The sequence below is a fragment of the Myzus persicae genome, unplaced genomic scaffold (assembly GCF_001856785.1).
Source record: "Myzus persicae strain clone G006 unplaced genomic scaffold, MPER_G0061.0, whole genome shotgun sequence".
NCBI classification, from domain to species: domain Eukaryota; kingdom Metazoa; phylum Arthropoda; class Insecta; order Hemiptera; family Aphididae; genus Myzus; species Myzus persicae.
Genome location: NW_019103911.1, coordinates 281,813 through 305,576, shown reverse-complemented (window position 1 = coordinate 305,576; position 23,764 = coordinate 281,813). Strand labels below are relative to the sequence as shown.

The 23,764-nt window shown below is 30.4% G+C and overlaps 1 protein-coding gene across 5 annotated transcripts in view; it reads left to right on the top strand.

The window, feature by feature from the left end:
• Positions 1 to 23,276, top strand: part of LOC111036220 (myb-like protein AA) — a 54,019-nt gene extending 30,743 nt beyond the window's left edge. For 2 of the 5 annotated variants that reach the window (XM_022318170.1, XM_022318169.1), the window contains 16 exons: positions 13,754 to 13,888; positions 15,751 to 15,897; positions 15,991 to 16,146; positions 16,471 to 16,605; positions 16,799 to 16,897; positions 17,004 to 17,162; positions 17,233 to 18,171; positions 18,797 to 19,374; positions 19,448 to 19,687; positions 19,987 to 20,103; positions 20,572 to 20,761; positions 20,846 to 20,937; positions 21,005 to 21,256; positions 21,446 to 21,601; positions 21,684 to 21,851; positions 21,922 to 23,276. In XM_022318170.1, the coding sequence (XP_022173862.1) occupies positions 13,754 to 13,888; positions 15,751 to 15,897; positions 15,991 to 16,146; positions 16,471 to 16,605; positions 16,799 to 16,897; positions 17,004 to 17,162; positions 17,233 to 18,171; positions 18,797 to 19,374; positions 19,448 to 19,687; positions 19,987 to 20,103; positions 20,572 to 20,761; positions 20,846 to 20,937; positions 21,005 to 21,256; positions 21,446 to 21,601; positions 21,684 to 21,851; positions 21,922 to 22,152 (3,794 nt within the window). In that variant the 3' untranslated portion in view covers positions 22,153 to 23,276. The other 3 variants (XM_022318167.1, XM_022318168.1, XM_022318171.1) reach the window with 3 other exon arrangements.
• The last annotated feature ends 488 nt before the right edge of the window (positions 23,277 to 23,764 follow it).

Below are 23,764 nucleotides of genomic sequence, written 5' to 3'. Positions count from 1 at the left end.
ATAAAACGGAAATAGTACATAGAACAGGTGATTTTTAACGAATACCAATATTGATGCTCAACGACAAACACCGCCGCCAAGTAGTTCTATGCATAGAAACACGTTGACCTCAGTAGTTTAACTAAAAGTGATGAAAATTTTTTAACAAAATAATATTCTTATTTACATTTCACAATATACATATTAAGAAACTAGATATTAAAATTTGTATACATCTCTTTAATGATAGCAATGGCGTGTTATTTTCTAGTAGGTATATAATATATTGATGGTGCATGAAACTTACTGATACGCATATATATATAGCCACATAGCCACTTAGTGCAGGTATCGACCAAAAACAAACGCATAAAAAGTATAATACAATCTTTGGGTAATTGCGGGTATGTTACCTACTCCACTCAGATTTTTATTAATACTTATATTAATAAATATATTATAATAAAGGTAGGTATTATAATTGTATAAACTCGTAAGTATTTTTATACCTAAAAATAAAATAATATAAATCAACGAATGTAAGGGTGCCTGCATTTTTATTAGGGACTAGAGAGTGTTTTAAAATATTAAAAGGTTGGTAATAATTGCACGTGTTGAGTGAGTACTGAGTAAGCCGTATAGGGTACTGTGGTACCTAAAACATGAACAACCCATGTGATGTCTTCTTCGCCTGAGTTTAGAAATATTGTTTCCTGCAGAAGCTAGAATTATACTTAATGTATATACACTACACAATTATTATGAATGAATTCAGTTCACTGTAGATCGTATTTGTACCCACTCTTTTACAAAATTAATTCGCGAGCTTATTGATTTTATTATTTTTTCAATATTTAATATCTTTAAAAAAATATATAATGACTTATATTATTATGCTGATAATATTATATTATAATGTCTGAGGATTTTCATAATATTCTATTCAAAGGATGTCGTTTCAAAAGCTTTTAGGTGTTTTTTCTTTCCTATTCTTTATTTCCTTTTGTATTTGGAGTTAAACGTGTCAAGTGGTGACAAAAGTGCCCACACTCGGGAAATTTTACTTAGGTAACTGTTCAGTTCTGTATCTTAAAATAGTAATTAAAGAAAATCATACATTTGTTATTGTAATAATTACGCATTTATAGTTTTGAAATTTTCATTCAATTTTATTTAATTTAGAAAGTTATCGTTGTGTACTTGTGTAGCCAATAGCTAATACCCAGGAGCTGTTATGTATATGAGGTGTATAATTTATGCTGTAGAGTTTAGTAGTATTTTTTTAGAACTGGTTTGAAGTTTGGATTTATATTAAACCTTTACTTTTTTGTTTGACACTTTTTTACTATAAAATTAATCTGGTCACGAAAGCCCTTAAGACATCAGCTTTAATTGATGAATTTTATAAATCTTCTTAGTTCAGCGATCTTGAATTCATTAAAAGCTAGATTTTAACTTTTTAACCAGTCACGATTTCATCAACAAGTTGATCTTAAAGTCATCTTGCGAATGCATGTAATATATAGATTAAATTATAATAACAATTTTGGAATTAATATACTTCAACGTAATCTTAGCTCTACTTATACAATTTTTAGATGTTCCAAGTTTTTGACCAAATAATCGATCGAGAGTTAGGTTCATCAGTCAAACATTTTATAACAATTCTTGTGCAGTAGAAGGTTCAAACTTATTATTTTAATTTCATAAATGCATTAATAATTACATTAATTAATTTCAGAATATTTAAAATTATTATTAACTATTACTAATTAGTACGAATTATATAACATACTAGGAAAGTAAGTAATGAGTACCTAACATTTTATGATTTTTTTTTCTTTATAAAAAATATTTTTTTCATGGTATTTATCAAATAAAAAAATTATGTGTATTGAAATGTATACAGTCTTATGTAAATATATTTTTCTTTTTTTAAAGAAGATTTTAAGGTTTGATTGTATAACAACATAAATTAATTAATTATGTATTCCTTATAAATAATAGTCGTATTAGGCACTAATATCATAAATGGCCAATGAAGTCATAAATGAAAATAAATATTACATCATACGTATTATGAAATTATAACTTTAAAGGTAAATTAATTTGGTTAATGTGGCTGATACATTATGCTTATAAACTCGAAAATGGAATCAATAACTTATTTACACGGTAACTTATATGTATGCGAATAAACTAGGTACAAATTATTGAATAACGCTCGTGCGCAACAGTACAACTTTATTGCGTATAATATTAACTATATCGTCCTGATAGACCTTTATTGAATGTTTGTGTACAACCTGTAATTGTTCTTACTGCCGTTTGTATGTTATATTAAAATATCGCCATACACAATATCTGATATTTGTAGAATTTAATTATGTATGAAAAATTATGCCGTAGCCGCCTATAATGTATGGGATATTGCTGCTCGGGTCGTCAACAATTTATGTACTTATAGAATCAAAACTGTATATTGGTAATATAATATTATATGCCGTTTAGATACTTCTGACGTGCGTAGTTGCATGGATCAATTCGTTGCGTAAAACTCTATATAACCGTATATCGATATGTGTATAAGTCTATCAATAAAGAGGTACGCTAAACGTATAGCAAAAAACACAAAACCGAAATTAGCGCTTAGTTCGCAGACAATATAATATTATTTTTTTTTTGTCGTAACACAATATTATTTTATGAATATGTTCGTCGCCCGAAGAAACATGCGGGGCCGACGCTCCATGTTTTTTCGTCGTCGATCCAGAATCGAACGCGCGAACCTAATTCGACTCGGTCGGGGTGTGTCGTTCAGTGGAGATGACGAGAGAGAGAAAAAAGAGAAAAAAACCTCAAACGATTTAAACGATTTTGGGTGGGGTGACCACTTCAGTCTGTCGGAGATGACTTACGAATTTTATAGATTATATTATTATTATTATTATTATTATTATTATTAAGACGCACGTGCTGGTCGCACAATATAATAATTATCGCATTATTTTTGTGTGTACCTATATTATATATTATAGTATATGAAAAAAAACTAAATGTTGTTTCGCAGACCGGAGCACTATCGTCGGCGGTTCAAACGGCAACGGCATAACAGCAGCGGCCACCGCCACGGCCACCGGGTTCGAGATGTATTCGTTTTTCGCCAGCACGGCGACCGCCGCCTCGGGCACCGGAACCATTTCGGTGGCGCCCTCGTGCGGCGGCGCCCCGTTGCCGCCGCATTCTGTCAGCGCGCAGGCGCACTTTACCGGCATCCAGTCGGCCGCCGCCGTCACGCACCAGCAGCAGCACCAACAACAACAACACCCCCTCCACCACCTCCTCCCACTACACCATCTCAATCAGCAACAGCAACAGCAGCAGCAGCAACAACAACAACAGCAGCAGCAGCAGCAGCAGTCGGTCTCCGCGGCCATCAATTGTTCCGTCGTGCGCGCTATCGCCGCCGCTTCGTCGACGCAGCCGTCGATCGTAGCCGTTTCGTCCGCACAACAATCATCGACCGTTGTCGCCGGGACGTCCGCCGCTGGCAAAAGTAATTTAATTTCGATTTTGTTTAGTTTTTTTTTTTGCACACTCCTTTACGCCTCACATTTTTGCTCAATTTTTTTCGAATAACGAATGAAGTGGTTTAGAAAAAAAAAATTCAAAAAAATACCAACGAAGCAAGTAAGCCGAAATTGGGTTTTTGGTTTTATTTTTTTAAAAAATAATTTTCACATAATAATATATCGTTGCGCTCGGGTGCATGCGGTTTTAACGAAATAAAATATAAGCTGTTACGTGTGCGCAATGCGTATATGAATAATACGGACGGACAAAATGGCTGACACAGACTTTTGTGCCGTCGCCGCCCTACCGGCGTGTGTCACGTTTGCCCCTCGTGGTGTGCGCCCTTCTTCGGGCTCGCTCCTCTTAAACGGACCGTTAACATAATAATAATTCGTCGTCGTCGTCGTCGTCGTCTCGTTATACAACCATTATGGGTATTATACGTTATAACTTAACGTACCTTTCTGTGGGTTTATTTAATTATTATTTTTCTACGCAGTATTTAAAACGGTCGTCTTCTTGAGAGCTGACTACGAAATTAGAACTAATATAAAGTATATTGAAGGTTGTGATACGACAATAGAAAAAGATTCTAAATGCGTGGTTTATCTACATTTTCCGTCGTGTGGTGTGAAGAGTTTATAATATATTATATTATCCAAAACTCACCTGGCAGGGCGTGCTTGAGACCACGCGAGTACGAGTTTACGATGACTTTACGACACTTTAATCGTCTTATATGTATGTGTATTATGCATGGTATTTTTTTTTTGTTTCATTCTCCTAATGTCCTTAGCAGTATACAAATTACAAAATAGGTACATGCAATATTATTTTTTTTTGGAAAATAGTATCTTGATATTTATTAGTATTATTTTTCACAATATAATTATTTGCTCAAATTTTATGGTTCTAATCAAGGCCGTAGCCACATGTGGGGTATGTTCCCCCACAACAAAAATTAGCGAATAACATTTAAAATTTTAAAATTTACTTGTCAAAAAATCTATTTGTACTCTTACATTTTGCTATAGTACGTATTATAGTAACACAAATAATGTTTTTCTTTCATATTATGAATGAACTGTTGTACGTTATAAGTGTATACATACATTTATAACCATTGTACGAACCTTATGACTTAGCACACCAATGATTGGTTGCATCGTACCAAGTATTATAATTATACCTATAATTAAGTAGTAGATAGTACCAGAAGTAACCTATTACTGTTTACATTTAAATATTTATGTTTTTCAATAACCACACATTTTGAATATTGTTGTTATTTTGAGTGTATTAATAGTTTGGAAGTGGTTGCATCAGATGTATACACGCCTATTTTTTAAGTTAAACTTGTAATGAGGGCTTTAATAATGTAAAATATTTAGTTTTTATAGTAGATATAAATAGAAACAATGTAGTGTTCTGGTAAAAAAAAATACTAGTACTGATGGAGATGACCTATATGAAAAATGTTTTATTTAAGTAAATTGGTAGGGTAGTTTTCACGTTGCAAGCCAAACCTCTCAAATGCGGCTTTTATTTTAATAGAGAAGCCAAATTATAAAACTTGCTTTTTCTTAGATTCGTGTACCTAGTCACAATATCTAGGTACTTAAAATATACGTATATATATATATAATATTATGTTAAGTTGTCGGGTTGTACTAAAATCCATCGTCGTGGGAGTGTTTCAGTGTAGTCCACTCGATGGATAGGTGTATGCTATCGTTCCTGTGCCCTGCGGCGGGCCGCCGCGGTGGTTTAATATAACGCCACCGCCAGATTCTGTTCTATTTTAGGGTCGGTCCCTAACGTCGCAATGTACGACGGCAATGCTCGGTGGGAAAAATCAATAGCCGTCCTTGAATTTGAAAAGTGCACGTATATAGGTTCTCGACGAAAATCAAGGTTATATGCCATTTGATCCGTATGATATATTTTTTGTTTAATATGCCTATATAAATACTCGTTTCGACCATAATTTATTATATATAAGACGTATATTACATGTACAATTCAAGTAATAGATTTGCAGGAAACGTGCGTCGAAAATGTATATTAATAATTATTATTATTAGTGGAGTATACGGTCGAGGGTTGAATTTTCTATTACTTTTCATTCGCCCGCTGTTTTAAAGGGTAATAATTGGTGTACGCCTGGTAGTATGAAACCCGCCGCTTTACTGTACTCGCATGTCGAGATAAATATATGAAATATGAATATATGTATGTATATGACTTTTTCATTAGTTTCGTTTGAATATGATACTATTATGTATAGTTCCTACAAAACTTTCAGTTTATATACTTTTGTGTTTCCAATACCCTGAAATTTCTGTGTATTATCATAATTTTGTGGTGGTATTGAAAAATATTGGATAGCAGATTATCATTTATATTTAAAATAACGACGCGCGAGGAACATCAACAGTATATTATTTTGATTATAAATCATAAGTATGTAGAGTATTTAAAAAAATTATTTATTTATTTTAAAATAATAAAATGGGAAGTACGACTATCAGATTAAGTACAAAATGCGTTGTGAAAATTCATTATCATGTTTTCCATTGAATTTTTATGACCGTCGGCGGTTGCTTTATAGTTTGCACACAAATATTTTAACGGTCATCACAATATTATCACTTTGTATTATCAACATTTTGGTGCAATTATTATAAACGTTATATTATAAACGTTTAGTTGAAAATAAAAATGATTACTTTTCTAGTTGTATATACTTGTATGTTTTTTCTGATTAGTATTATAATAATGTCTCTGGGATCATTTTGCCATTAGAACATTTCGTTAAAATACATTAATGACGATTCAAGTGTATCATAGTACATATATAACGCAACGCTGAATGCCCTTTATGATTTATGTAATCCATACGCGTTTCACTGTTTCAAAATAGAAAGACTGTCATAGGTACGTAGACTATTTGTTTGTATAGGATTTCACGCTTAAGGTTTTATGATGGTTTTTGACCTTTGATTCGTCAATTTTCAATTTCCACGGGACCGTGTGGTTAACAATATGCATGCAACTACAGAAACGTTAGTGGTGATTCTAGCTAACAAGCAGGATGGGTAGCTCCCACAACCAATTGTTTGTGTGCTCATCTGTTAAAAAGTTCGACGTCGTATTGTCATGTTATTTAGATAAGTAGAGTAAAGGATTATTAGTCGATTGAAATAATGAAAATATTTTATTAGTTTTATTTTTAATTGTATACATTTTTGGGTGAAGATAATTTCGTTTCTCAGACTTACCTGCAGTTATTACTAATACACAGATCACACTGACATTTTTTTTGTATTACTTAAATTATAAAAGTATAGTTTAAAAATATAATAACATTATAAGATATATCATAATTCATAGGTATTCAATATAAAGTATATACTATTTTGTTTAACAATTTAATAAAATGTATAGTTTTATAATATTAAAATATTTTGTATTGTAAGGAAAAAATATGGGTAATTGGAATTTTAGGTTGTGCCTACAGCTTGCTATTAAATATATTCATGCCCTCACGAAAGTTGAGCTCTAGAATATAATATTATGTGTAAGTGTATAACTATACTGAAAACAACATTACGCCGAGTTCACTGTTCGCCGTTGTCGGTCGTGCAGTGTATTCTCGTGCGTGCCTTTTGGCGTATTTTGATTGTCCGCTGTAATCATGGTATCATATTCACTAACCATGATTTGTTGGAAATTATCCAGAGCTGAACTGGGCTCAACTTTTGAGCCCCACACGACAGACGACTCAGCTGCAGTGAACCTGGTTTTAATATGTATTTGTAATATCAGCTTGGTCAGAGGTTTTTTATATTTCTGAGTGTTTGAGATTCTAGCGCGCTAACAATAATAACTAAATTCATTGTGTTGGCCGGGAACGTTGAACAAATCGCAGTGTATTATTGTTTAATCATTCGTCAATGGAATAATCTATAAAATAATAATAATAATAATGTTTTGGATGATGTTGACTCTGGATTGAGGCTACGTATCAGAGTCACCAATCTTCAAACCAAAATTTAAAATCATTTAAAATAAGTACAATTTATTATGCAATCGATTAAATTATATTTTGTAAACCCAATGGCCCGTGTTGCCGAGGGTCTGGTATCAATAATAGTTTTTAATAATATTAATAATTCTCAACGACGGTGATAATAAATATTAAATACACGTCCGCGAGCGCGTGTACAATGTTTTTCGACTATATTGTTAACCAAGTCCCCGCATACCTTGGTATACATAATAATATTAAAATATCATAGGTACCTACCGCGCAACCGCATAGTTTACGCGATTATCAGCCGAACCATTCGATCGCATAATAATATACCTAATAGTTAATACCTATACTATTATACAACACGCTCAAGCGATTTAATGTTTACCTAAGGACGCGCAAAATCTTTTTTGCCCGTACGGTCGCGGTGACTAAGCTGTTCGCGGCAGATAGTACAATGTGTGTTATAATAATAATAATATTATTGTCGCTCGCGTTAATATCATAACGAGTTACGACTGCACACAGCGTATATTTAGTTTCTTGGAACATTATACTGTTGTTGATATTTTAAATTTTTTTATCATAGTTGTACAATTTTGACGATAACAAATATCCAATATTTTGCTGAACAATGATGATTTTCGTGTTTTTAACTTTGTGCCCAATGGCTTGAGCTTAAACAATAATAACGAAATCGGATCTCCGTGTGTAAACTACGCTTTGTAAGTGTGCTACCTATTATATTATATTACTATTATTACTATTATTATATACACACGTATTACTCAGATAATGCACACACGCCGTACGTATAAGGTTGAGTGGCCACGGGTTAAGCCTCAAACTTTTAACTTTGATACCCATATATTGGTTTATTCGACGCAATCGTTAATGTGGCATAATCGAGGGCGCAATATTAAAAAAAAACCATATCTACCGGCTACCATAATGTTAAATTAATTTAAAACCATAAATTTAAAAATATTCGGAATCGTTCTAATTTCTGAGATTATAATTCACTGCAAAAATATAAATTAATAATTATGATACATTTTTTTAATTCACAAATTGTAGAAATAATACCTTTACTTAGATTACGGTCCAGTAACGCCACGTTAGACACTTCAAATTAATTAAAAATATTTTGTTAATGCAAAATACTATGGTTTTTTTTTCATTTGATATTCGTCATTTGTTTTCATAGACAACTCGTTTTTAAACTAAATATTTGATACAATGTTACCTGTACTCATTGACTCCTAAAATTGTTTAAGCCCCAGTTATTACTGAAGGGTTACTAAAAACTTCAATAATATGTTATATATCGACATTAGTACCCACATATTTACCTTATATTATTAATGCGTGTATATTATAGTTTATTAACCATGTATGCTATTAATGTGCATAAATGCATAATCAGAAAAATGAAAATTACTATTTGGCAGTTAATAGTTTTACTTATTTATGTATACTGAATAATTATCGAGAAATATGAGAGTATAATTGTATATCGTTACCTACAGTTAATGGGTTAAATTACTTTTTATCTAATGAAACGCATACATATGCAATAATATTGTGTACTAGTATTTATAGTGGTGCAACTTACAGCGGTCGATACTTAATTCTAATATAATTTATGTAATGTTTAAGTGCGTGTAAACATTGTTGATATCGAATCCATTTCGAACCGCCAAAACGGATTGGATATCTCTACGTGTTAAAGAGGTACATTAACACGGACCAAGTAACATTAAACACGAATAACGTTCAAATTCCAGAGGTAGTGAGAATTTTCAATTTCAAAAATAAATTACCCGTATCGGAATCTTACTGCAAATGATAATACAACTATACGAATAATTGCTGTGCCACGCATTATATCATGACCATCACTGCGGTTGTAATCATTTCAATAATACCTATCCACAGTTAACTACAAAATATAATATTGTATAGGTTCTTAAAACGGCCTTTTTCTTTTTGAGAAGTATGTTAGTTGATGTTTGTGGCGGAAAAATAAAAATAAGCTAACATTGTGTACACTGTGGTAGTGCGGTGTGTTCTATTTATAACAATATACATAACAATATTCACGGTCGCTTAAGGTCATGGAAATCGCCGTGGCACTGTGGCAGCTGGGAAATCGGGTCCTAGAACGGCGGCTGTCTGAGTTGTGCGCGTAATCTAATAGTAGAGATACCTATAATATGGCTATAATTTCAGTTGCTTGTTCCAGCTACGTGTGACAACAATTTATAGTTGTTAAAAATTAAGGTACCTATATATTATGTATCATAACTAACTATTTTTGTTGAATATTGTTACATATTAATTTACTAGTAAAATGTATTGTATAAAGCCGTTACCGCTTAGAACTGATATTTGCTTTGTTAATGATTATTGTATTATGTATTATTTTAATTATTCCGAATAATAACATATAAAATGTTGTATTAATTTCATCACCAAACTCATTCATCTGTATCTCTTTAAGCAGAACTGTAAATTGACCTTGAAGCAATAAGCAATTGTCCCTGCCACTGGAGTTAAAAATTCAATACAATTTATAGTAATAATAATTGTAAAAACGAGATTGCAACAGTCGGTAAAAAAGTAAATGTGCATTTGTCGTATAGTCGTATAGTCGTATTATTCGTATACCGTGGCAAAACTACCGAAACCTTCCAATACTATTTCAATTTTTGATTGTCTGGCTGTGCGCTTGAAAAAAACATTGTTGATTTAAATTGAAAGTAATACCTACAATTATTCCCAATCCACTCGACACGGGTACACTTTTTCTAGTCCCATATCGTGGTATACTCCCAAACCTGTCTTTATATAGTCTATATATAATAATATATTATTATTTAAATTCCTTATAACAGACGCATAAAATAATCTCATTTTTTGTTATCAACAGTTATTATTAACGTGTACTAGATATGTTCTGTATATTATAAAGTTGCGAATAGACAAAATATAAAATATGAAACCTAGTAAAATGTGAAAAAAAAGTAATATTATTTTGTATAATTAGTGATTACTACTGGCACCTACCTAAATTATTATAATATTATTTTGAATTAAGTATGATGAAAATATTATAAAGTAGCAAAACAGTCGGGAAAACTTTATTTTTTAACACAATATGTCCGTTTGACGACAGTGAGCTGCAACAAGTCCGCTATTGGCGGGTTTCGCCGTTTATACGCTGTGTGTCATTTGTTTGTCGTGTATACAAAAGTACATATCATACTCAATACAGTATACACATTGTTTATATTATGTTTAAGCATAACGTATAGGTATATGATATGTATGATATTATAGTAGACGATAAAAACTGTGTGTTCGTGTGCCTGCGTGCGTCGCGTCGAGGTCATTCCGGCGAACCGATGTTGATAAGCCTGTGCCAAAATGTAATTTAACACTGTTTTTATTCGCCCCCTTTTCGCGATTTTATTCCCGCGGAGATCCAACCGACCACCCCGCCACCACCGCTTTTTCGTCAAACTCCGCCGCCGTCGTTCGTTACTTCGTATTACTTACGTCTCACTCGTCGATTGTTCAGCACGTGAGGCTGTACGTGTAGCTGCATGTCAGTGATTATGTCTCGCGTACCGCTATCCGCTCGTGACAATAATCGCGACTGAATAATGTACCATGTACGCATATTACTGTGGTATTTACGACTTAACTATAAAAATCGGAATGGGGTGTATTATGATATTTTTTAATAAAATAAATCGATATAATATCTTACACATTACTATTTTGTGTATGTCTCGTCACTTGCCATTGTAAGGTGGGCGATGGGACGATTGTATGTTTCCCAGTTGAAGATAATAATGTAAATGTCGAAGTACTGAAACCACAGAATTCTGTGTTTCAACCATGCTATGTTGATAAATACTAACGATAATCGTTATCACAGCTATTATCGAATTTTGAATTTTGATATGTTTTGTTTCTGTAAAACATTCTCTCTTTGTCGATGACTTAAAAATGTATATGACAGTAAGCACAAAGGATTATATTATGAAGTTGCAAAATAATTTTACTCATTTTCTAAAATAATGTAGAGATGACCGCTTAAAAATAAATGTTGCTGATTAATATGATCAGATATCTTTTAAAGACGTAAAAAACTATTTACGCACCTATAATTATTCTATTGATAACCAGGAGCTTAAGTTAGTCTCTTCCATAAAAGAAATGGATGTCATTTTGTCTGCAGTTCTTTCTTTTTCAGTACACATTTAATTCATTTATAGAAAAGTGATGAGCATGGTTCCTGGGATTTTAAAAATATTCAATGTTTAAAATTCTTATGTTATTTTTTGGTAAGTTTGAATCTATAGTATGGGTCCATAATATAGAATCCATCACGACTTGGTCATATAAGTCGTCTAAATAATGTATAATTTTACTTTTTAAATACTAATCTTATACGTTTGTGATGAATTCCCCTTCAAAGGAACTTGATTTAAAGTTAGTTTTACACTCATTTTCATCACAATTTAAGTTAAATTATATGTTTTTTATTTTTTAAATTTAAATTGATATAATATTAATTGCCCTGAAATATTAAAAGAAGAAGGTCCCCAATTTTATACACCAGATCCAAAATTACTTTTGATGATCCATTTCACACACAATCTTATAGTTTTAATGAATTCAAAAGTCGTATGCTTTGGGTTTTTAGTTTATAATTAGAATTGATATAATAATTACTTTAACTTTGATTGTGAATCTTTAAATTTCGGCGTTTATGTTTGAATTTCGAATAGTAATTAATTGTTCAAACATAATGAAATTAAATAAAATAAAAGATTGTATAAAAATACAAAATGAGTTCAAATAAAAGTTAACAGAAATCTCTCTTCATCGCAAATTTTTTCTGCACTTCATTTATTAACTATAATATAAGTTTAACCGTTTATTAATTATTTACACTAGTACGTAGTTTAAATTTGTTTTGTTTAAGCGGGGGGTAAATGTATTGAAATTTCTTATAGTTAGGCCTGGGTATTCACTTGACTAAAGATTTCACTTGGTTTGGTTACTTTGAATGCAGAAAATCTTTTAATTTAAAATATTGTACCTACTACCTATATTGAAGATTTCTATCGCATAGATACTAAAAATTATTTAAATAGTATAATGTGTATTTATGCGAGAAAAATATAATTTTAAGTTTCAATAGAAAATAAGAAATCCATTAAAATTTTAAAATAAATAAATGAGAAAATGTCATATAGGTACTTACAACAGTTGCGAAACCCGTTGTAAATTGTATTTTAAATATAACCATCTAAAAATACCTTCAAATATACTTAGTTAAAGATGAATGATATTTGTATTTATTCTTTGAAATATTTTTTGATAATGTAATTTCAAACATTCGATGATACTAACATTTTAAAAATAAAAGATTTATAAACATTATTCTGATTTACTCCACTTTTATAACATTTGTTTATCTCATTGAAGGAGTTAAAATACATATAAATATATTTTCTTGTAATAACAGGTTTCTAGTTAATTGTATAATTAAACTGATTGATGATTAATATAGTTGGGTAATTACTTATAAGTAATTTGTAATGTTACATTTTTACTAGATTTTCAATGTTTTATATTAAAAATATATGTATAAGTACTTATACTTATATACATATATATAGCTTTTTGGTTATTTTGTTAATGTTTACGGTTCATCAAATCAAATTATGTTTTTAACAATTGATGGCTTTAAAATAAAAATTGAATATCTTAAAAATTTAATTTAAATATTAAGATTTGAAAATTAATATCAATACTTTATATAACAAAATAACACTTTGTTAATTAATTACCTAACTATAATAGAAAACTCAAAACAGTGTATAAAAACATAACATTCTCAACAAATTATGTAAATAACTTTGATGAATACACAGTCACAGTGTACATTGCACAGCAGCCGTTATTTAAATTTAAAAGCAATATTCATGGTATTCATCGTTATTTATTCATAGTTCATCTTCATTACATTCACAGATCCTCAGTTTTCTCTAGATTTTTTTTATTAAGTTTTAACGGATAATAAATCCACTGTGTAAAATTTAATTTGATACTAGAGTAAATAGTAAATTGATATTTTGGTTACAGTGAAAGAAATGCCGAAATTGGTAAAACTTGCTCCCAATGGATCGGCGGACCGGTTGCCTCTACAAGAATCCAAAAAGCGGAAAAGGCCAATTGGGAAAAGCCACGCTTTGATCAACAGTAAACCACTGACGATAGGTAAGATAACTCTTGAAGTTATAACCATAATATAATATTATACCTTTACGGCTGTAGATATTATTATTAATTCGCAAAAAATAATAAGACCACAATAAATTGTTCAATATTGAAATAGGGTCTTATTATGAAAATATGAAACATGGTTATACAAATATGTTTTCGATGACATCTGCTATACTATTTAATATTTTAAAGAAAAAAAACATTTTTTGAACGTCATGGTAGAAACAATTTTACTGTTTTGCTTATTTAAAGTACATATGCAGTACAACAATACTAGTCTACTGATGCCTTATGTGTCTCTGGTTTCAATGATTTTTTTAAGAATATTTATTTATAGTATATGCTTATTGGACCAGGCATTTAGGCTGTACAAAATCTTTCTAGTCATATATAAACGTATATTATTTTCGTTTTGCTTTTTGTTATTTAAATTATGTAAATGTAGTCACTTTGAATTTTTTATGATTTCGTGATTTGAGTATTATAACGTCATTCAAGGCGTATATTATATCTTTTACGCTTATTATAATGCAGTCGCCCTCGTCGAAAGATGACATTTCCGGACAACACTGTACATTGAATAATCGACAGCGATGCAATGAGTCTTAACATTATTATTTATTATCTTACTTTTCCATTGTATACAAATTATTATAGCAATAAAACGATACATTGTTTGTTTTATTGTGGTTCAAAAATATAGATAATAATATATTGAATTTTAATATGTAAACTCATAACTTAATCATTGCGTGCATTAATATTCTTGACAGTCTACAAAAAACTTACATTTTCATTCAAATATGTATAATATATATAATATTAATATGTATAATAACACAGTTTAAATGCAGAAATAATTTTAAGAAAAATACATTCGCAAAAGAAGATTACGTTCCAATTGATTTGGCATACCAGCGTATAAAAAAAAGTTAACCACACCGACTATACTTGAACTTTACAACATTTAAACTTAACGAAAAGTAATTTTAAATACATTTAACTGTTTTTATGATACACCGTTGTCCATTATATTAGCTTACTATGCTAAATATAATGTATATACAGTGTATACAAATATCTAATACATACAAGCTAAAAGTGCGTTTGTACTTATCTTAAAATCCTTTTTTTGATTTCTTTCATTGTACGTAGATACGTTGTACAATATTCACTTTCTTTAATATATATTGCGTGTTGGCGTATACTGCGATTCATTAAATTATAGGTATTATGGCTTTATACCTTTATGTAAATAACTCATGAATCAAAATTAAATAATGTTTCAAAGCTTTTCTCCGTGACCCTTTGAATTATTTGAGTCTCCGAAAAATAATAATTTTCTAATTACGAATTTAGAAATATGTACTTTGTCATAAAAATAACATATAACTATATAAGTACAATCTTTTTTTGTAGTGAATTTTTGTTGGACATCATAAGGCCCATGTTGTTTTTTTTCTAAATATTTCGTAGGCAGTAATCAATAGACAGCAGTGCGTTTGTGTGTTATGAACTGTATTATTACGGGTGGGGTGTGTGGTGAGAATTACTGTGGATAACGGATTTCATCTTGTTTTTAGCATCATCAATTTAACTGCGGAAGTTCATAGTACAATGGAAGCCGGATAGATTTATTTCCCAATAATTTATTAGCGTTAAATAATTATTTTGGTAAACACTGAAAGATAACCGTAATGTAATGATATGAAAATAATGGTGTTATTCAAACATTTTCGTTTTGTTATACGTGTCTATTATTTTATACTTATATTATATAGGTACGCCTAAAAGAATATTTGTTTTAGTTTTGGCGATATTTTTAATCGAGTATTTGATTTGTTCTTCCAATGTAGTTGCTCCCACTCCGATTGCAACAACCCGAAATGAAGACTCTGTTAATTCGACCAAATATACTACATATGCGTCGCAAACCAATCCGGCACTGGTTTTGAAGAAAAAAGATTCCACTGTCCAATGCAGTCAAACGACAACTATCAAAAGTACGCAACTAAGTTATTTTTTTACTGTAAACCCATCTTTTAAGTACCCTTCCCACTCCGTATACGATTTCTTATGAACGTAATTCGATTTAGCTGGCGTCAGTGGAAACATACCCGTGGGCATAGCTGTTGCCAGACAAAGGTATACTCAAAGCTCTTCCAACACAGAGGTTCAAAGGCAACGAGAGACCACTACAACGACGGTATCGATGCCTGAAGTCGTTCATCAGTCACCGATGCAGACAATGGGTAAATAGACACATTTCACATTAATATATAAAAAAAACTGTGTCATCACTTATCAGTGGCGTGTTTAGTCAGGAATTTTTGTGTCTAGACGATATGTGGTCATTGGGCCCTTGGATAAATTAAGAATCGATTACAAAAAAAAAAAACAAAACGTAATATTAGGTATACGTATTGTTTAATGCTTATATATAGTATTATTCGACCGTTTCAACTTTCAATTAAGTTGCTCATATAAAACTAATTAATAATAAATAAATACCACTGGAACTGAAAGATATACATGATTTGTCGTTAATGTATTTTAACTTGGTGTATGTCCATTAGTGTTGTCCTATAACGATTGTTCCATGACGACTGGGTCGACAGCAGGTATAAACCGATGGCCATCGTCTGGGAGCTGCAGCATTCCTCAAAATACTATTGGAAGTCAATGGAGTTTTCAAAACACTACGTTAAGAGGTAGACATTAGACACACTAAAAAATATTGTTTCATTTTGCTTATCCTCTATCACGTTGTATAGAAAAGTGTTTTCTTTCATATTAAATTGCTGTCTAAACAATTTTTCTCTCTTCCAATATTATTATTATATTATTAAATTAGTACTATAGATGATTTAAAAGTGCCTCATAAGTATTTTTTTTTTGTTGAAGCTCCTGCTTTGGAACAGCAGACCGTGCAGCCGGTCGGATATCAACTAGTCCAAGACCAATCGGGCCAATATTTTCTTTTGCCTCAAAACTCTATTGCCGGTTAGTAAAAACAAATAATCAAAAATTTAGATTTTTTTACCTCATGTTATTTATTAATTGTTATCCAGAATTATTGTATTTAATTCATTTAAATATTCTTATGTAGGCTTAATGACTATGCCATTTGATTATTGCAAGTCGGAAACACAGAATCACCATCAACCCAATCAAGGTTATACTCTGATCCAACAACCACAACAACATATGACTACTATATCGCCTATCATAAATCACCATCCACAGTATACATCTATTGCAAGTTCGGGTAAATATTTTATTATTATTTGCTAACTGCTTTTCAGATTTTTGATTCACGTTTTATGATTTTTATTCAGGTTCATTCCTGATTCAACAAGTCAGCTCTTCTACTCCACCGGCCCTCATAAACACTCATCATCAACTAACTGACAGCAATGCACATCAACAACCATTAATACAGTTGACATCTCCAGAAAATCAGATGATAATTTTCAACCAACAACAGTCGGCTATTGTAGCTCAACCACTAATAGGTCATCTTCAACCACCACACTCAGGACTGACTATTGCAACTCAAATGCAATCTGGATGTCAAAACCAAATCAATGACATACAGACAGTATCTGAATCGGTAACTGTCCAAACCAAATTAGTACAGCAGTCTATTACCGAAAAGAGTACAATTTCAAGACACACAGAAGAAAATGTATCAATTTCATTGGACTATTGTAACACTACCATCAGTGAACCTGAAAAAGATTTAAAGCAAGATTGTTCAGCACCTGAACAACTTTTGGAATCTGAAGCGATTGTATCACACGACGCTAGCAATCAAACAGATCTTCAAACAGAAGATGAAACTTATCACCCATTGACTGAAGAGAATAAAGAATCCAATTTCACTGAGAGTGCACAAGACTGTACGGATAATGACGAGCCTTTGACTGATGGTGCTACTCAGACTACTGTATTATCTATAGTTGAGAATTCTAATACACCAGATATTACTGGATTAGAGCTATTGTTGAATAGTATTGAACAGTTTGAAAAACGTAATTCTAGTGAAAACTTGGATAGTTATCATAATCAGGAAGTTGTAGTGAATACTTTAGAACAGGAAAATGTACAAACATTAGATACTAATGTAAATACTGTAGAAGAAACTGAAGAAAAAGGCGTGAACAAGATTGATTTGCTTTTATTGGCTGAACAGTTTTTGGAAACTGAAAAATCTAGTGAGACTTCTGAACAAGACAATGATACTAAGAGTTACTCAAACAATAATAATTTAACTGGTAAGTGTAGTAATCAAGTTTTGTATTTCAGTATGTATAGGAATGGGGCTTGCGCTTCTATGGTCTAAAAATATACAATATATGCATGCAGTTATTCAATTAATAAAGTTAATATATTTGCTTTTAAAACAAAAAAATATGCACATCTATCATAAATTTATAATAGATATAATATATACAAACTATTATAAAATAAATATGCTTTTCAAAGTATAAGTATTGTTGGTCATGAATTCATGTCATGGCCACAAGATATAAATTTTAAATTTGAGAAGGTTTTAATCTAAAATTCATAATCTTTAAAATTGTAATAATCATCAATTATGCACTAAAATTTGTAAAATCAAGATATGCAATTAAAATTTAAAAAAGTTTTAATTGCAAAATTATGCTCTAAAAAATTTGGAGATTTCATTAGTAAAGTCATGAAATTAGTACCCACCAATAAATGTAAAAGCAAAAAAAATAATTTAGGTATATTAAAAATATAAAATAAGAAAATATATGTATGCTAATGAAATCAAGCTAAATGCAACAAAGTTCAAGCCAGCCCCATTATATGATATTTATTGATATTTTTTGTGAATACATAAACTTACTTAAATATGTTTTTGTTCAATTATAGAGGAGAACGTATGCAGTTATGAGTTTGAAGAAAATACTACTAAGCCACTTGAGGTGACAATCAATAAAAATGGTACAAAAAAAGTATACACCAAAAAATCATTTTCTCGAAGTAGCGATATTTTCCAACCTGTTGACAAATTAAAAGTTAACTTAAAATTAGATACAATAAAAAAGACACCTAAATACTCTAAAGATAAAGTTCTGAATCGAAAAGTATCTGAATCAAGCTTGTCATCATCTGGACAAGTTAAACGTGGACCAGGTCGTCCGAAAAAGGTATTGAAATGTGATGATGGAAATAATAACAATGGTAATAATGAACCAGATATTAGAGAAAAACGGTTGAAGTTGGACTGTAATTCAAAAACCAAACATAAGACTTCTAGTTCCTCGTCTTCAGATCTCTCTCCTCCTGTGTTGGAACCATGGAGTCCTTATTCACCTAGAAAGGTTTCTACACATACCCCACCTACATTATCGCCAGTCTCATCAATGGCTAATGTTAAAAAATTATCTGATGATGATAAGGTCTATCAGAAAAAAATTGTCAAAAAACGCAGTACATCATCAATTATAGTATGCAACATATTTCAATTTAGTTATCTGTATTCCCATCATGCAATTTTTAATTCATTGTGTTATTTTTTAGATTAGCGAAGATGAATTTAGACCACCTTTGAAGAAGCGAAAAGTTGGACGACCTAGAAAAATCCAAAATCCTTTTGATGAAGTCATTAAAAAACATCTGTCTTTAACTCCAAAGAAGGAAAAACCAGTTTCTATATCATCCGGCTTATTAAATGGGGTTTCAACAATAAAAATTAACAATTTAGAAACAGCGTCTTCTGGTCAATATAAAATAAAACCCAAGTTAAAAGCTGAAGTTAAAGTAAGTTATTCTAATTAGCCTATAATAAATATATAAGTTTGTAATATTATTACTGAACATCTTGGAATAATTTAAAATTTTGTATGGGTTTTTGTCAGAATTATTTGTATGCATAAATTATTAAATATATTTTTCATAAAAATAAATTCTGGAATCATAAGTTAAAAAAATATCTACATATTCATATAAAAAAATATTTGTATTGTAAAATAAAAAATGTTAAACAATTAAATATTTATACTATAAATAATTTGCTTACATATAATATTAACTAATTTAATTCATTTATGAATTAAAAGATTAAACATTGGGATTTGGAAGACGAAGATGACGAGATCCAAGACCAAGACGACATATTAGCTTTACCAGAATTTGTATGTAAAAAACGCCGAATAGCTGATGCATTACACAGAATGGTAATTATTAAAATATTGAATTACATCTTATAAATTTAAATTTTGAATTGGACTATTTTTTTTTTTAAATAAACTTTTTCAATTGATCTAGTATATTGCACATTTTATTCATATTTCAACTAAATTAACTGAATTTTAAATTGGTTTAGTATAATTGTAAATCAAATATTTTTAAAATAATTGTTCAGTTAACAAAAGTATTATTCAATAATAAATAATAATACTTAACTATACTATTTTGTAAATTTAGAACAATACAATTATTCTAAAAAAGAAAAATTTTGCACATTACAAAAATAAAGTGGATTATGTAATAGAGTACCAATGTAAAATGATTATTACGTATATTGTATCGTATTTGTCCCATTTGCATTTCTGTTTTTTGTTTATAATGTACACATACATATAACATAATATATATTACATATAATGTTAAGTGTTTTATGATCATAAAAATATTTCTTTTAGTCTCCATGTACTGTCAATAAGCCAGCAGTGATTCCTAAGAAGAGAAAATTTTCAAATGTATCGTTAGATAGTGTAGAAAGTTTAGACGATGCAGTTTCATTTCCGCAAAGAGACACATCATCTAGTTCTGTTCCAGTGAGAAGTCAGACTTCAGAGTCTTCTGACATTTCTCTTGAACAAACTAATGAAGGTTAGTATTTAGTACATATAATTTTGACTGGTGATGGGTAATTTTGGATTTTGGATTCTATGTTGTGTTCATTGGTGGTTTCAGAACGGGATAGTTCTACTACGGTCGAACTCGCTGAACGACAATGCATACCCGTCAGTCCGAGTCGACCGGATGTAGAAATAACTACCGTCGATGTGAGTGTCTCGTTATTGTTATAAAGTTGTGTGAATTTTATTTTAAATTATTATTCCGTATTTGTAGGATGATCATGAAAGAAGAAGACTGAAAAAGAAACGCAAACATAGAAAACACAAACACAGTCATGATGAATCAAGAACCAAACATAAACACAAACACCACAAAAAACATCACAAGAAGCATAAGCGGCATCGAGATTCTGAGCTAGAGCTTTCTGTAACCGAACCACCCACTCTATCTCCCCAAAGACTTATTGAAGACACCATCGAAGAAGATGATGATGATGATGACAATGATGATGACAAATCCAAAGAAGTGAGTAAAATGGAAATTATTTATATTCCAATTTGAATTTTTAATAATTTAATAATGCTGAATTATTGAATCATCTGAGCCACATTATTATTTTGACATATTGAATGGTTTATCACTGATATTATTTGTAGTTTTATAGTTAAAATGTTTAGTGGAAAACTAAAAATTAAAATGATTGAAATACTTTAGAATGACTCCAGTGAAGTGGAAAGTAGCGACGTACCAACATTTCTGTCTGACCAGCAAATATGGAAATGGTCAGGTGACAGTTATAAGCGTCCAGGTCGTGGTGGCAATAAGAAGACCTTTTATAGGTCCATTAGTAGGGGAGACGAAACCATAAGTGTATGTTACAATGCTAATATATTTTTGTTTTGTTTGATGGCTTTTCAATTTTATAATTATATATTTTTTTGTTCGTAACCAGATTGGAGACTGCGCTGTATTTCTATCTTCTGGTCAACTAGATCGACCTTTTATCGGTAAAGTTAACTGTATGTGGGAGACTAACCAGGAAAAAATGCAAGTAAAAGTATTTTGGTTCTATCATCCCGAAGAGACGGCTAGTGACTTTACTGGGAATCTACCATACCCGGTTAGTACAAATATACTCAAGTTGTTATTATGATCACAGTGTATTTTCATTATGTTGTATGACACTATAGGGAGCATTGTTTAAATCACCTCATAATGACATTAATGATGTACAAAGCATTATGAATGGGTGTCAAGTGGTTTCAATAGAAGAGTTCAGTTCAATCGTCGAAAAGGATGCTAAACGGCTGAAGAATATATATGTTAATAACGATCTGTTCTATTTAGCCGGAGACTATGAGCCGGTCATGAAAATGATTAACTTCAGTGATGGTGTAGTGTTGAAACCGAGTGATACTTGATTTACTCGCCAACAACTATTTTATAAATTATTATTTATTATTTATACTAATTAATATTGTTTATTTATCATGTCACTACTGTATACCCATATATTTATACATACATATATTTTAATTATTGATTTTATATGTAACTTTTTATTATTTTGATTTTATTTTTAATCTTATTAGTTATTTGTTACCTGTTAAAACTGCATTTGAAGGACTAATATTTGGCTCCAAAACATGAAAGTTAAAATGTTATTAGTTTTTCAACCCTATTTATAATACAAGTTGTACATATTTTACTATTGGACTATATTAATGTGGTGTTATAATATGCTTGTAAATTGTAATTGTATATTTTGTGTAGATCTCCCTTTTATTCAGGTTAGCCATTGTAATATATCCGGTTCCTAATAAATTATAATTGTGTTGTATGTGACTTAAAGAATATAAAAATATTTTTCATTTGCCCTAGGCGAAGAATATGCAAATTCCTGGATTTTATTTTTTTTTATTTCTGGCTACATTTTAATTTTCTTGCAATCATTATTTGTCAATATACCTACTATAAACAATTATATCTAAAATGTCATCATTGTGTGGTATTAAATCCACTAAAATATTTTTATAATTGTAAAATTACCCTGTTTGTTTATTGAGAATAATAGATTCTCTAAAATGTTAGCTATGTCTTATGTCACATGAATTACTTTAACTTTTCTTACACAGTTCCACATTTGAAATGTGTTTGATAACAGCATTTAGTCGTTTGTTTTGTTTTTATTTAGTTTTACTTATTATACCTTATAATTTATATGTAATAACTACTAATAACACATAATGTTGTACTATAAAACCATTTTGTATTAATTTTGTTTGTAATTATTATTTATTGAAAAGTAACTAGTGTGTTTCATTTCCTCTGTTTTACTGAATATACAACCACAAAATGAAGATTCATATTTTAAGTTTATATTTTGAAATTTACAAATCTTTTTGAAGTCGACAAGGGCACCCTATTTTAGTTAATGTTAATTGTTGTATCGCTTGTAAAAAAAAAAAATTATGTGCTGTATTCTCTTGACTTTGCCCTCTCCAACCCCCGGTTTATATTTCTGCGAGTGCCCTTGGAAGTAGATTTTTATAATATATTCTTTTTATATTTTAATCTATATGTGTTACTATATACAATATATACAATGTACTTTATTATCATTTATCCTATATAATAATAATATGTATGTATTGGAATACATAAATTGTCTACTTTAATATAATATGTATTACAAATTTGACACAATTTGTATTTTATTAACTAGCATATTATGCTATTCTACCTGATTTCTATATAGTATTATAGTGATGAGTTGTTTGTTAGTACTTGTAAGTTGTAACTAATAATAAAACAAAATTAGCATATTTTGATAATTTTCTAACTATATATTATTGGAGATCACCTAACCTTCTGTGATCTGCCAAAGCCAAACTATAACATACTACATACCTACTTAAGTATGTTTTGATGTGGGAGCTCACCTTTTATTTTTAAATTGAGAGAATTATACTATTTTAAATAATTACAATGCAGTAGGTACTAATTATGAGTGGATGGTTTCTTAATCATGTT